Below are 15,026 nucleotides of genomic sequence, written 5' to 3' on the forward strand. Positions count from 1 at the left end.
AAACGGTTTCGCTTAAATCATCTTCTAAAATGTCTCAAAACTGTTTCGCCCAAATAATACCTAAACGTAATTTCTGCGTGTTCCTTTTGTTTTGGCCTCCCTGCGCTGTCACATTTGAAATTCCTAGGAAACCTTTTCCCGCGTTAATCTCTTCATCTCTAATATCAAAACATTCGCCCGGAGACAATTCTCCTTGATGAACTAAATTCCAGCAGGGGGCAGGGAGAAAGATATGCATTATAATTGGACGTTTTATGTTTGGAGAGGAACCAAAGTTTGCAGAAGCAAATTAGAGTAGGGGTTTTAGATGTCTTTGTAATGGTGTAACTGCCAGATGGACTCATTAGAGTCAATTAAAAAAAAATTGGAATACAACTACAGACAAAGCCTCAGGGGTCTGTACTCGATCAGACCTCTGTAAGGTAAGGTTCATGTTGTTCTTATTGCCTGTTTAAGAAGGATCTACTGGATCTCAATTAAATTTGGTGGGGGTTGGCAACTATATTTAGTTGTGCCCTTTGAGGGCTTAGGCCCAATCTTATATAAATAGTAGACTTCCATTTCTTCCATAAGAAATGGAAGACTTCCATTTCTTCCACAAGAAATGAAATTCTTGATAATAGTTGCTATTTTTTAATATGCCTTATTTATTTTGGAGAGAAACCAAAGTTTGCAGAAGCAAAGTAGAGTAGGGGTTTTAGATGTCTTTGTAATGGTGTAACTGCCAGATGGACTCATTAGAGTCAATTAAAAAAAAATTGGGTAGCAACTACAGACAAAGCCTCGGGGGGTCTCTACTCGATCAAACCTCTGTAAGGTAAGGTTCATGTTGTTCTTATTGCCTGTTTAAGAAGGATCTACTGGATTTCAATTAAATTTGGTGGGGATTGGCAACTATATTTAGTTGTGCCCTTTGAGGGCTTAGGCCCATCTTATATAAACAGTAGACTTCCATTTCTTCCATAAGAAATGGAAGACTTCCATGAAATGGAAGACTTTCGTTTCTTCCACAAGAAATGAAATTCTTGATAATAGTTGCTATTTTTTAAAATGCCTTATTTATTTCGTAGTAACAGGAAGCTTGTTTCAGAATTAATGCCATGTTTCAGGGAAAGCAAATAAGGTTAGAATTTCGACTAAGCATGCTTAGTGTCGAACTTTTACTACAGGCAGTCTTACCAGCTCCAAAAAATCTTACTTCCTCTTAATATTCATTTATTTATAAATTAGTTACAATACCCCTTATGCAATCGTGAACTACATTCGTAGGATAGTTATTGTCAATAAGTTCATTAACAAAAAAGCCTTTCAAAACAATATTTTATGTTTAGAATTATGTTTTAGAAAATTCTATTGTCTTATACAAATTGAGGTTTATTTTTTATTCAAAAATTATGTTCAAAATGACTAATCATTTTATTAGACAGTGAAAAACAATGAAAAAAATCTGCTGATGACGGTCCCTTTATAGCCTATGTTTTTGTTTTTTCACTGTATAATAAAAGGATTTATCCCTACTGGATATTTCTTAAAACAAATAAGTCCCCTTTTTTTCTTAAAATGCGGATCAAAATCCTTAAGCATTGTTGGAAATAGACTGTTTCTCCGTCGTTTAAATTCTAATAGTATTTGCGCAGGTCTGTTGATATGAAAAGATGGAAAAAACAGCTCAAACAATTATACATCGAAATACTGTTAGGGAACTCGAACATGTTGGAGAAACACCTCAGTATTGTGATTTCAATGTTTTTCAATCTCTTCAGTGCAGTTATTGGTAAGTAAAATTAAGTTTTTCAGTACTAAAGATAAGCACCCACAGGGATGCAAAGGAAAAACTAGCCCCTAGAACATCAAATACACGTAAAAGTATAGTATAAACACGCCGAATTTTTACATCACACGCTTATAAATGTAAAGATTGAAGAGAGTGCTACACTAAAAGAAATAATATGACCTTTCTGAAATCGGAACACTTTTTGACGTACCCCCTTCTTATACCTGGTAAAATTTTCATCGAAAACCCTTCCTATGAAAAAACATTGATCCTGTTCACTTCTTCCTGTAATTATTTAAAAAAAACTTTGTCCACAAAATGAGTTTCTCAAAGAAAAGTAAAGAACTCCATTAAACCAAAAATGAGCAAAAATAAAATCAAATAATCTCCAAAGCGTGAAACTACCACAAATCAGCATCGATAAATAAATGAAACCCAAAGCAAACGGAAATTGCAATAAATATCCAAGTCAAACTCGAAACGAGCAGAAATTAACATGAGTAGGGCTCAAAACACCTATGCCTTCCCAAGGTCAGAACATAATTTGCACTTTCCTGAAAAAATATAAATGTTTCTACTTTTAGAACTTTAAGAAATCAAATAATATTAACATTTTCATTACTAAATATCAGTATATATATATATATATATATATATATATATTATATATATATATATATATATATATATATATATATATATATATATATATATATATATATATATATATATATATATATATATATATATATATATATATATATATATATATATATATATATATTAAACTGACAATACACATTCATTTGTATTTTTTTCAGTAAAGTGCTAATTATATTCTGGCCTTGGGAAGACAGAGGGGTTTTGAGCCCTACTCATTTTAATTTCTGCTCGTTTTGAGTTTGACTCGGTTATTTATTGTAATTTCTGTTCGTTTTGGGTTTCATTTATTTATCGACGTTGATTTGCGGTAGTTTCACGCTTGGTAGATTATTTTATTTTATTTTTGCTCATTTTCGGTTAAATGGAATTCTTTACTTTTCTTTGAAAAACTTATTTTGTAGAAAAAGTTTTTTTAATTAATTTTTGTTCATTTTATATTGACATAGTCTTTTCAGGGAAAAAGAAAATAATTCTTTAAAATCTTTTCGTGTTTTTAGGACTTTATAATTTGACCTGCTATTTGTAAGCTGGAGAAAAATTTTCAGCAATTTTCACCAACATACACCTTTTTAAACATCCTGACACAAATAGTAGTGTTTAATTTAGTTTCATATCTTCTCTAGTTGACCTGAAATAGAAATTTAATACAATTCGCAAAAAATCTCTTTACTTTCTTTGATAACCTGGATACACCAACACTATTTTGATTCGGTTAAAATTTAAGAGCAGAAGTAGCCCCGAAAGTTTCAACAAAGTACCCTCAGTCGTTCTTGGGATACTACTGAGATGACTTATTGGGAATTATCATTAACACAGTGCATTTTGATTCAATCTCAAGGCAACATTTAGTTTTTAAACATAATGAGCAAATGAGAGGGTGAGCGTGGGAGGGGGACTAATCGCCCTCCAATCACTTTTGATTATTAAAAAGGGCATTAACCCTTTCTATTTTCAATCGAATAAGCCCTTTTCCAAGTTCCTAAGACAACTCCTTCGATACGAAGTGCCCTGGTCTAAACAAAAAAAAGGGGAAAAAATAATACGTTGTATTCACATTGATCTTTACTATAAAAAAATGTCAAGCTTTCCAATCACTTACGACTATTAAAAAGGGCACTAACCAATTTCAGTTTCCAGTCGAATGATGCCTTTTCGAATTTCTACAACAACGCTTTCTATAAATACCGTGTATACCCCCAGGGCATAACTTATAACCCATGCCCTGAGGGCTGTGAGGGGGATTGTCATCCTCAAAGACCTAATTTCTTGAACTTTCAACTACGTTAAACAAAACGGCTATCTCATAATTTTGATTGGATGTGTTTGGGGAAATGGTGGGCGTGAAAAGGGCGTTAGTTGCTCTCCAATCACTTCCAACTATTGAAAAGGGTACTAACACTTTTAATTTTCAATCGAATGAGCCCTTTTTGAAGTTTCTACGACAACTTGTTCTATAAAGACCTTATGTGCCTCAGGGCATAACGTAAAACCCTTGACCTTAGGGCTGTGAGGGGGTTGTCATCCTCAAAGACATAATTTACGGACCTCTTAACTACGTTGAAAAAAATGGCCATCTCAAAATTTTGATTGGATGTGTCTGGGGAAACGGTGGGCGTGAGAGGGGTGCTACTTGCCGTCCAATCACTTTCAACCATTAAAAAGGGCACTATCCGTTTCAATTTCCAGTCGAATTATTCCTTTTCGAATTTTCTACAACTACGCTTTCTATAAGGAAAAACTTTTATACGCCTAGGGCATAACTGATAACCCTTGCACTGAGGGCTGTGGGGGAGTTTCATCCTGAGAAACATAGTTTCCGGCTTTTTTAACTACGTCAAACAAAATGACTATCTCAAAATTTTGATTGGATGTGTCTGGGGAAATGGTGGGTGTAAGAGGGTTGTTAGTTATGCTCCAATTTCTTTTGACTATTAAAAAGTGCACAAGCCTTTGTAATTTCCAATCGAATGAGCCTTTTTTGAAATTTCTACAACATCAATATCTATAAAAACCTTATATGCCCCCAGGGCATAACTTACAACCCCAGCCCCGAGGGCTCTGAGGGGGTTATCATCCTCTAAGACCTAATTTCTAAAAGCTTTAACTACGTTGAATAAAATGGCTATCTAAAAATTTTGAATGGATGTGTTTGGCGAAAAGGTCGGCGTGAGTCACTTTCGACAAATAGATAGAATGATAGATAGATAGATTTATTTTCCATATACCAGTAAAATAGTTAAATAACAATCTAAAAATCCCCACAAAGGCTCCATGGCCTGTAGGAGGGGGATTATGAAAAGATCAAATAAACACTAAACATTTAAACGCTTAAGATTTAAACAATATAAACATAACATTAATATTTAAACATATAAACATAAGTATTTGAACTTTTAATATGTAAAGCATTTGCTTAATAAAACGAAAAAAAAAAATAAGGAGAATTCACTAAATAAGCTTTATCAAACTACAGTGAATCACAACATCTATAAAAAAAAGGAGAGTTCACTAAATAAGCTTTATCAAACTACAGTGAATCACATCATCTATTAAAAAAAAAAAAAAAAAAAAAAAAAAAAAAAAATTAAATGAAAAAAAACTATTGGCAGCAGGCAAAAGTAAAGAAAATTAATCACATGAAAACAAATATTTTTTTACTAGTCTTTTGAAGGTGCCAAACGGGTGGCATTCTCGAGCCGAATTGGGAAGGGTGTTCCATGTCAAATGACACGCAACAAGAGGATTAAAATCGGATCTTATTGTTGGTGTTTGGGGAATTTGTATATTTAGAGAACTATGGAGTTGATAATTTGACCGATCAGATACAAAAGAAGACGTAAACCTAAGGGACCTAGGAATATCACCATAGAGCTGAAGAAAAGCGAAAGACGCACAGGAAAGAATATAAAGTTTTTTAATATCAAGTAACGGTTTAGTTGCCGAACGATTTACATACTGGATAAGATTTATAGCTTTATCATAAGTATTCGAAAGCGGTTTGAGCAAAGAAGGGAAAGTAGACATCAATATGACTGAACAATAGGAAACATAAGAATGAATTAAGCTATGAAATAGGATTCTTAGAATTGGTCCTGGAAAGATATGTTTTAGTTTTCTTAGAATAGTTTTCTTAGAGTTTTCTTAGAATTTTAGTTTTCTTAAAATTTTCTTAGAAATCACTCAATAACTTTCTCAAATCACTTTCGACGATTAAAAAGGGCACTAGCCCTCTGAATTTCCTATCGAATGAGCCCTTTTTTAAGTTTCTACGACAAAGCTTTCAATACAAGCCTTATATGCCCTCGGGGCATAACTTACAACCCTTTACCTGAGGGATGTGGGGGGGGGGGGTTGTCACACTCAAAGACCTAATTTCCAGAACTTTCAACTAAGTTGAACAAAATGGCTATCTAAAAATTATGATTGGATGTTAGAGGGGGTTTAGTTGCTCTCCAATCACTTTCGTCTATTAAAAAGGGCACTAGCCCTTTGAATTTCAAATCGAACGAGCTTTTTTTGAAGTTTCTGCGTCAACCCTTTCTATAAGAACCTTATATGCCCCCAGGGCACAACTTACAACCCTTGCCCTGAGGGCTGTGGGGGAGTGTCCTCCTTAAAAACATAATTTCTATATGGAAATCAACTACGCTGAACAAAATGGCCATCTCAAAACGTTAATTGGATGTGTTTGGGGAAAAGGTGGGCCTGGAAGGGATGTTAGTTGCCTTCCAATCACTTTCGACTATTAAAAAGGGCACAAGCCACTCCAATTTCCAATGGAATGAGCCCTTTTCGAAGTATCTACGACAACTCCTTCGATACGAAGTGCCCGCGCTGCCTTTGATTAATTAAAAAAGCTAGTTCCAAAAAATGACTTTTCCAAAGAAAATAAAGAACTCCACTAAACCAAAAATGAACAAAATCGGAATCAAATAATCTACCAAACTTACAGCTGCCACAAATCAGTATCAATAAATAAATGAAACCCAGAACGAACAGAAGTTAAAATAAATAACAGAGTCAAACTTAAATCTAGCAGATATTAATATGAGTAGGGTTCAAAACCCTTATGTTTTCTAAAAGCCAGAATATAATCTGTACTATACTGAAAAGAAGTCTTTCAAATATTTTCGCTTTTATAACTTTAAGGAATCAAAAATTAATTAAGATTTTAAGGAATAAATATCAGCATATGTATATTGAACTGACAATGCAGATTCATTTGAAAATTTTCCAGTAAAGTACAAATTATATTCTGGCTTTTAGAAAGCATAGGGGTTTTGAAACCCTATTCTTATTAATTTCTGCTGGTTTTGAGTTTGACTCTGTTATTTATTCTAATTTCTGTACGTTTCGGGTTTCATTTATTTATTGATACTGGTCTGTGGAAGTTGTATGCTTTGTAGATTATTTGATTCGATTTTTGTTCATTTTTGGTTTAATAGAGTTTTTTAATTTTTTTGAAAAACTTATAAATATTTTTATCCATTAAAAGGATGTTAACTTTTATTTCATAATCTGCAGAGTTCATAATTACAACTGTGTTTCCCTTGTCCGCTCTCGTAATCACTGTGTTTTTGTCTTTTTTCAAGTTTCGGAGGATTTTAATTTCTTCCTTTGATTGAGCTGAAAGTGACAAATATGGCCTATAATCAAGAATACTCTTTACAATTTCACCTCTGAGCAGGTCTGGATTTTTGACTTCACCATGAGAGCTAAAAATAGCAGACTCCACGCCCGTTATAATTTCTGATGTATTTACGTGTGTTTGAGCCATTGCAAATTCTGGTCCTTTTGAAAGAATACTTAGATCCTTGGATCTAAAAACCTTAGAAGATAGATTTTCCAAAGGAGGGCCAGGACAAAATCTAGGAAGGAAAATCCGTTTGTGTTGAAACTGTTGAAATTCCAGTTTTGAGAATTTTTTCGATAAACAAGTTTTTGCTAAATTAATGGAACATGTGTCGGAAAGACCTATTTGAGATTTGTAAAATCTGGTGAAAATCTTGAGGGGACAAAATCTGATATAATAAGGATTTGAAATTTAGTATTTTATTAATAAGGACGTATCTTTTGGATCTATGGTCTTTTAAGATATGTGTTAAAGTTTTGAAACCCATTCTCTGAATAAACGGGCGTTCAGATTGTGTGCCGAAATGAATAGGTTCCACTTAAAACACCCTATCTGGTTTCGTTTCGTTGATGATATCCTTTTTGTTTTTGAACATGGACAAGACTCTCTAAACTTCGAAAAGCTCGATTTTCATTGGTTTCTTTTTCTTTTCTTTCTTTTTTGTTTAGCACTGAGGACGACTCGGCGGAGGCCCTTGTCGAAATATTTGCTTATATCTTCTTCTTCATAGTTCTCCACTCGATGACAAAATCCTCGTTTTTTCACCTTTTTTTATTTTATTTTTCATTTTGTCATTTTCTTTCCTCTTTGAGTTTCATTTGTCATGTATAGCCAGTGTGGTCATAGAATATAATTACGTCAAGCTTACGGGGAGCGTTGGACCAATATTGTTTTAGACTTTTTAAATTGTGTTAAAAAACATGCAAATCTTATTTGTCAGTTCAATTTCTTAGAAACTTACACAAGACATCGGATTCTTCCACCTTCTTTACATTTCAACCTACATTTAGGCACACAATCTGAAGGCCCGTTTATTCAGAGAATTTGTTTCAAAATTTTAACACATATCTTAAAAGACCATAAATCCAAAAGATCCTTAGTCCTTAGCAATAAAATACTAAATTTCAAATCCTTATTATATCAGATTTTGTCCCCTCAAGATTTTCACTAGATTTTACAAATCTCACATAAGTCTTTCAGACGCATATTCCATTTAGCAAAAACTCGTTTATTGGAAAAATTCTCAAAACTGGAATTTCAACAGTTTCAACAAACACGGATTTTCCTTCCTAGATTTTGTCCTGGCCTTCCTTTGGAAAATCTATCCTCTAAGGTTTTTACATCCAAGGAGCTAAGTATTCTTTCAAAAGGACCAAAATTGGCAATGGCTCAAACACACGTAAATACATCAAAAATTATTACAGGCGTGGAGTCTGCTATTTTTAGCTCTCATGGTGAAGTCGAAGATCCAGACCTACTCAGAGGCGAAATTGTAAAGAGTATTCTTGATTATAGGCCATCTTTGTCACTTTCAACTCAATCAAAGGAAGAAATTAAAATCCTCCGAAGCTTGAAAAAAGACAAAAACACAGTGATTACGAGAGCGGACAAGGGAAACACAGTTGTAATTATGAATTCTGCAGATTATGAAATAAAACTTAACACCCTTTTAATGGATAAAAATATTTACAAATAAATAAAAATTGTTCTTACGGACAAATACACACAACAGTTGAGAAAATAACTAGGAATTTTAAGAGATAGTAGACTAATTACCCCTCAAATGCACAGAAAATTTTACCCCAAAGGTTGTTCAGCCCCAAAGTTTTATGGTCTGCCTAAAATCCAGAAGAAAGATATTCCGTTATGTCCTATTGTAGCATGTTATAGTTTTCCGGCTACGAGTATAGGAAGTTTCTTAGCCACCATTTTAAGCCTCTTTTAAGCACACAGAAATCCTTTATAAAAAACTCCATAGATCTTTTTGAGAAGTTAAAAAATCATTTACAACAAAAAAAAACTATTGTATCTAGTTTTGATGCAGTTTCTATATACACTTGGTGCGATGTCCATAAATGTGAGCAGGCCTTAAAAAGAAAATTAGAGGAAAATTCAGCTTGGTCGGATTACAAAACTTTGGATATTGATACGATAATGGCCCTTGTTCGTCTTTGCAACAAGTTCTCCTTGTATTTTAAATTCTGAAAAAAAGTTTTCCTTCAAATTTTGGGCCTATCATTAGGCACTGTCTTTTCTCCTTATTTGGTAAATTTTTACATGGATTTCATAGAACAGCCTGCTTTGAATAGTTTCCGCTTAAAACACTCTATCTGGTTTCGTTTCGTTGATGATATCCTTTCTGTTTGGGAACATGGACAAGACTCTCTAAGAGATTCTTTGGCACATTTGAACTCTTTTGATTCGAATCTCCAGTTCAAAATCGAACTCGAATATTCAAGTAAGCTGCCTTTCTTGGATGTTTTGATTATAAAAACTGCTCCTAGCCTTGAATTTTCTATATATAGAAAGCCGACTCATAATGGTTGATATCTTCATTTCTCTTCTCATCACCCTCCTTCTGTGAAAATAGGGGTAATAATATCTTTAATCGACAGAGTTTAGAAATCTATTCCCGTAATCATATAAATTCTGAATTAAACTGTGTCAAGGATATTCTTTTCTGCAATGGTTACCCAATCAAACTTATTGAAAATATCATAGATAGACGATTAAAAAAGATAAAACAACAAAATAGGGAGCCCGTCCCCCTTGATTTAGTTACCCAGGCAATTGAGAAAAAACTTTCATCACTTTACCATACATCCCTAAACTTGGCGATAAACTTAGAAAATTTAAAAAAAAATATATAATCTCTCTGTTTCTTTCAAAACTGAACAAAAAGTTGAACATTTTTTCAACTCAGGAAAGGATAAAACTGACCCTCTACTGGGTAGTGGTGTCTAGAGAATCCTGTATTCACGTGGGAAGTTTTACATTGGTAGGACCCATCAACAACTAGGGGAACGTTTGCATGAACACAAAACTTCAATACATAAGTCCCTGAGATTAAAAAATAACTATGAGCAACTTTGATTCAGCATTGGCTTCAGATATTTTCGTAAATCCGACCCATCAGGTTCTTTTTGACGAGGCAACCTTAATATCTACTGTAAATGGCCTACCACAAACTTTTAAAGAAGTAATTGAGATAAAAAAAATACATGAACAGAAATTTAGCAATAAATAGAGATACTGGAGATACTTCATTAAGCCCATTGTACGACAGTTTAATTTTGAAGGACTCAATCAATATTTTCACCCGGTATAACTTGAAAGAACCTATTTGCACATCAAATGATGAACGAATTTGTAGGCCAGCCAAAGCTATAGCAAAACAAAGGATTATTGCCCAATCATCCTGGTAGATTTCTTTTTCATTGATTCCAATCTGGTTCTTATTTAATTTCTGTTCTGTCTTTGGCAAGTAAACTTCGAAAGGTTCTATTTTCGTTGGTTTCTTTTTCTTTTCTTTCTTTTTTGTTTAGCACTGAGGACGACTCGGCAGAGATCTTTGTCGAAATATTTGCTTATTTCTTCTTCTTCATAGTTCGCCACCGGCTGACAAAATCCTCGTTTTTTCACCTTTTTTGATTTTATTTTTCGTTTGTTATTTTCTTTCTTCTCTGAGTTTCATTTGTCATGTATAGCCAGTGTGGTCTTAGAATATATTCACTGTATAGAAATTTATACAGTAGGTTCATCCTGAAGAATATTTGTCTACTGCAGTGTCGACCCATATAAAAGCTCCTCCCATTTCCTATGTGTGAGCGAGCTAGTGAAAATTTCTCAGCAGCTCGAGCAACTTTGAAGAATGGAGCGAATTTGTATCATTCATGATTGCGAAAGCGTGGAAAATAGGGGTTGAGCCGGCGAAGTGGTTTACTCGCTACTGTCTCATCTAACAGGTATGACTCAGGTATACTGAGTGGCCTATCCAGGATTTCTAAAAGGGGGGTTGGATTAAATTTTAGCAATTACGGAAATTTCTTGTGATAATTTCTAATCGACTCTGCCCCAGGGAAATAGCTGGAATTTCATAAATATTGGGAGAGGGATCCACGAAGTGGCGGAACTATTGAAAATTTGCCACCAAAACTTGTACCACAAAGGGGCAACCTATAGTTTTAGCACAGATTATCTATTAGATTTCACAATAATATGTGGTTTTGGATAGGAATGTTGCACAATGGACCGTCAAAACTTGTTTCTTCGTAGGGAAAAATATTCCATTGAATTTTTCCTCTTTTTTACTCTTTTATTGGAGCATAAGCATGTCCTTCAAAATTTGATGTAGGACTTTTGTGTTTCTTCTAATAACTGCTGTAGCTAAATTATTTAGCTTTAATATGACATAGCTATAGAACTGAAATATCAATGCTAAGCGTCAAATTTCCTAGTAAAATGTCATCACGTTATGGGATTATTCAAATAAAACTTATTTTTACCTTGATTATCCTTAAAAATTCGTTCTTTGTCTTTTTTCCCATTCTCAAACCAATGTTATCCTTACCTTTTGCATTATTACAGGCACACTAATTATTTTCCTTTTTCTTTTTTATCTCTTCAACGTATTACATTCTTCCAAATCCCCTAGACGTTCGATTTGGCTTATTTCTTTCCCTGTTCTCCAGGTTGTGAATACCGATGCAACAAGCGTTTCCCATTCTCAAACCAATGTTATCCTTACCTTTTGCATTATTACAGGCACACTAATTATTTTCCTTTTTCTTTTTATCTCTTCAACGTATTACATTCTTCCAAATCCCCTAGACGTTCGATTTGGCTTATTTCTTTTCCTGTTCTCCAGGTTGTGAATACCGATGCAACAAGCGTGCCTACCCATGAAAGTATCTAATGTCGCTTATGTTTCTTCTGGTTTATTTGTTCTCCGGAGGAGTAGCATCCCGGCCAGCTTTGTCTCATTTGTTGAGGAGATGATAGTCCTATATAAATTTCTCTACAGTGGTAGACTAAACAATCCTATCTTCTGAAACCCTCAATTCCTTTCCAGTCCTCTACTCTAGAGACTCAAACTAAGCAGGCTCCTGTTAAGAATAACTATTTATTATGTAGAAGCTAATCCAAAACGAAGTAGAAAAGCATTTAGATTTGCTTGTTCCTTACCTCTGTTTTAGTGCTTTCACTTTCCAAGGATTCTCATTAATACCATTTTATTGGGCTGGTTAATTCACTGATAATCAGAGGGCTCATATATTACCTACCGTTTGTTGTCATTTGACTATTCCTGATTCTTTCGAGTTGTTTGGTCAGCTCTGTATTTTTATGACAAGACTGAATCAAATGCTAGAATTATGACAGTTCTGTAGGGAGATGCTCACACCCAAATGCAAGGGTGTTGGGGGCATTTCCCCAGATACCCACTCCAATAAAAGAAGCAAAAAATCATTGGAAAGGGTACAGTTAGTTTTCTATGTTTGGACCCAGCGGAGTTAAGATTGTGTCAGAGCCAAATCTATACCAACTTTTTCTTTATACTAACCAGCATACAATTATTGAAGATCTAAATGGCTAGAAGATTTTATGCTGCAACTCAGACTCTACAACTCTTGGATAAGATAGACCTATGACCTAAAGTGTGCAGATGAATTTCTAAAACAACAATGGCCTAATTTAAGGACAAAGCATACGCTCTTTAATATGGCCAGGCTGGATGGAAGACATCACTGAGCAAACGACTGCCAGAAACTAAGTACCATGAAGCAGAGAATCCAAATTACAGAAAGTAGCAAGCCGACTGATGAATTACTACTACTACTACTACTAACAACTCACGAGAACACCGAGCCGCCTGAGGCCAACACAGCTACGCATTCTTTCTCCTCCATCCCAATCTATTCAAAGCCTCCATTTATCATCCTCCCACAAAGTTCCCATTTCCTTTAAATCTTTCTTTATGACGTCCTCCTACCCCAGACGAGGACGACCTGCTTTCCGTTTAGCTCTAGAAAGTTGGCCAAAAAGAACAATATTCGGAAATCTGTCATCCTTCCTGCTCTAAACGTGTCCTAGCCACCTCAACCTTTCTTTCATTATAGCCCTAGAGAGCGGTATTGAACTACATTTTTCGTACAGCCTATTGTTTGATTTACGGTCACCCAGCTGGGTACCCAGAATAATCCATAAGCAATTTATCTGAAAAACATCTATCAAATCTTCATCTGCTTTTCAGAGCACCCATGCTTCAGAGCCATATTTGACCACAGTCATCAGTGTAGCTTCTAATATTCTAATCTTGGTTTGTAGACTTATCTTCCTACTCTTCCAAACTTTATTTAACTGTGACAAAACACCCTGAGCCTTGGCTATTCTACTTTTAACATCATCACTAATAATACTACCAAGGTAATTGAAGCTGTCCACCTGATCAATCTTTTCATTACCCAACGTCACCTTTTCATCTTCACATATTCCTAGTCTTAGTGACTTGGTCTTCTTAACATTAATTTTCAAACCTATTCTAGCACACTAAACTCGCAAAACCTCTGAAAGTTCATTCATTTCGCTCAAACTTACATCTAGGATGCTTAAATCATCCAGCATAATCTAAGTCAAGGAGATGTTTTCCTCCCCATTTGATTCCATGGTCTCCCATTGCCTTTGCCGTGCTCCTTAAAACAAAGTCCATCAAAATAATTCGTATAAAGGGGGATAGAACACAACCCTGCTTAGCTCCTGATTTAATACAAAACCAGCTGTTTACCTCATTTCCTACCTTAACTGCAGCAGCGTTTTTCTCGCACATAGCACTAATCACTTTAATGTATTTTTCTGGTATACCATACAAGGATAAAACCTTTACTAAAGCTTTCCTATCAACAGAACCGATCGCTTGCTCATAATCTATAAAACTGAGGACCAAAAGTGTTTGACTGATGAATTACAACTTGTTAAGTAGAAAAGGCTGATTAATACATATTCCCTAGTCGAAAATGGTTGAAGTACAAGCACTTGTTGTATCTAACGTGCGTTTTGAATTAAATAAATATGGGTCCCGTGTCCCTAGATAATGGACACTGTTGTCCAAAGGAGACTAGATACAAACAGGTCTAGATGAAGAAAAAACTTAAGGTATTTGCCAAATGTAAAAGACTTTATTTAGCAGCAATGTGATTAAATGTAAAAAAATATGAGCTTCAATTCTAAATTAGGTTTAATTTTCAGAATAAAAGTAAAAGTTACTTAGTTATATTCATTTTCACATTTTTTCTATTTTGTTTCCTGCTGTTCAGCAGCTGTCACATTTTTTTTTTAATAATTATTTTAATCAAATGTGAATCTAAAATAACATCCCGGTTTCAAACTTCAGTTTTTTTTGCAATTAGCACAGAATCAGAGGTTGTTATTCGACTTTAGCTTTATTTGAATAACAACCTATGATTATATTAGACTTGGACTTTTTTTTCATTTCCTGTTGGTCAGTGGCTGTCATGTTTTTTTTTAATTGTAATCAAATTTGAATGTAAACTAAGATACCAATTACAAACTTCAATTTGTTTTGCAATTAGCATAAAATCAGCACTTTTCATGTATGAGTCAAATTCTTAAACCTTTGCAGGAAGTTGTGAGCTACCAGATTTTGAACTGGGAACCTACTCTATAGAAAATAGTTTGCTAAACGGGCAGCTCTTCGAAGTTAAATTTATGACGTACCTAACAGGAGCGAACGACTCCATCCCACAGACCTGCAAAATAAAATGTGTTGACAACCAATGGGTTGGACCTTTTTGTACTATCCAATCAGGTAGGTCGTTTAGACAGGGGTTTACCCAGGGCTTTCATTTATTTATATATTTTATTATATATATATATATATATATATATATATATATATATATATATATATATATATATATATATATATATATATATATATAT

At 34.2% G+C, this 15,026-nt stretch overlaps 2 protein-coding genes across 4 annotated transcripts in view; one reads left to right on the top strand and one right to left on the bottom strand.

The window, feature by feature from the left end:
* The window catches only part of LOC148939407 (uncharacterized), a 154,459-nt gene extending 152,922 nt beyond the window's left edge, over positions 1-1,537 (bottom strand). The window contains exon 1 of the mRNA XM_089106702.1: positions 1,519-1,537. The gene's annotated coding sequence lies outside the window, so the exon portion shown is untranslated. The remainder of the gene's footprint in view (positions 1-1,518) is intronic.
* A 135-nt stretch (positions 1,538-1,672) lies between these two features.
* Positions 1,673-15,026, top strand: part of LOC148939408 (locomotion-related protein Hikaru genki-like) — a 90,619-nt gene continuing 77,265 nt past the window's right edge. For all 3 annotated transcript variants that reach the window (XM_089106777.1, XM_089106774.1, XM_089106776.1), the window contains exons 1-2: positions 1,673-1,774; positions 14,707-14,892. In XM_089106777.1, the coding sequence (XP_088962903.1) occupies positions 1,711-1,774; positions 14,707-14,892 (250 nt within the window). In that variant the 5' untranslated portion in view covers positions 1,673-1,710. The remainder of the gene's footprint in view (positions 1,775-14,706; positions 14,893-15,026) is intronic.

This window comes from Artemia sp. Qi Xiang Cuo, chromosome 21, assembly GCF_049724085.1.
Source record: "Artemia sp. Qi Xiang Cuo chromosome 21, ASM4972408v1, whole genome shotgun sequence".
NCBI classification, from domain to species: Eukaryota; Metazoa; Arthropoda; class Branchiopoda; order Anostraca; family Artemiidae; genus Artemia; species Artemia sp. Qi Xiang Cuo.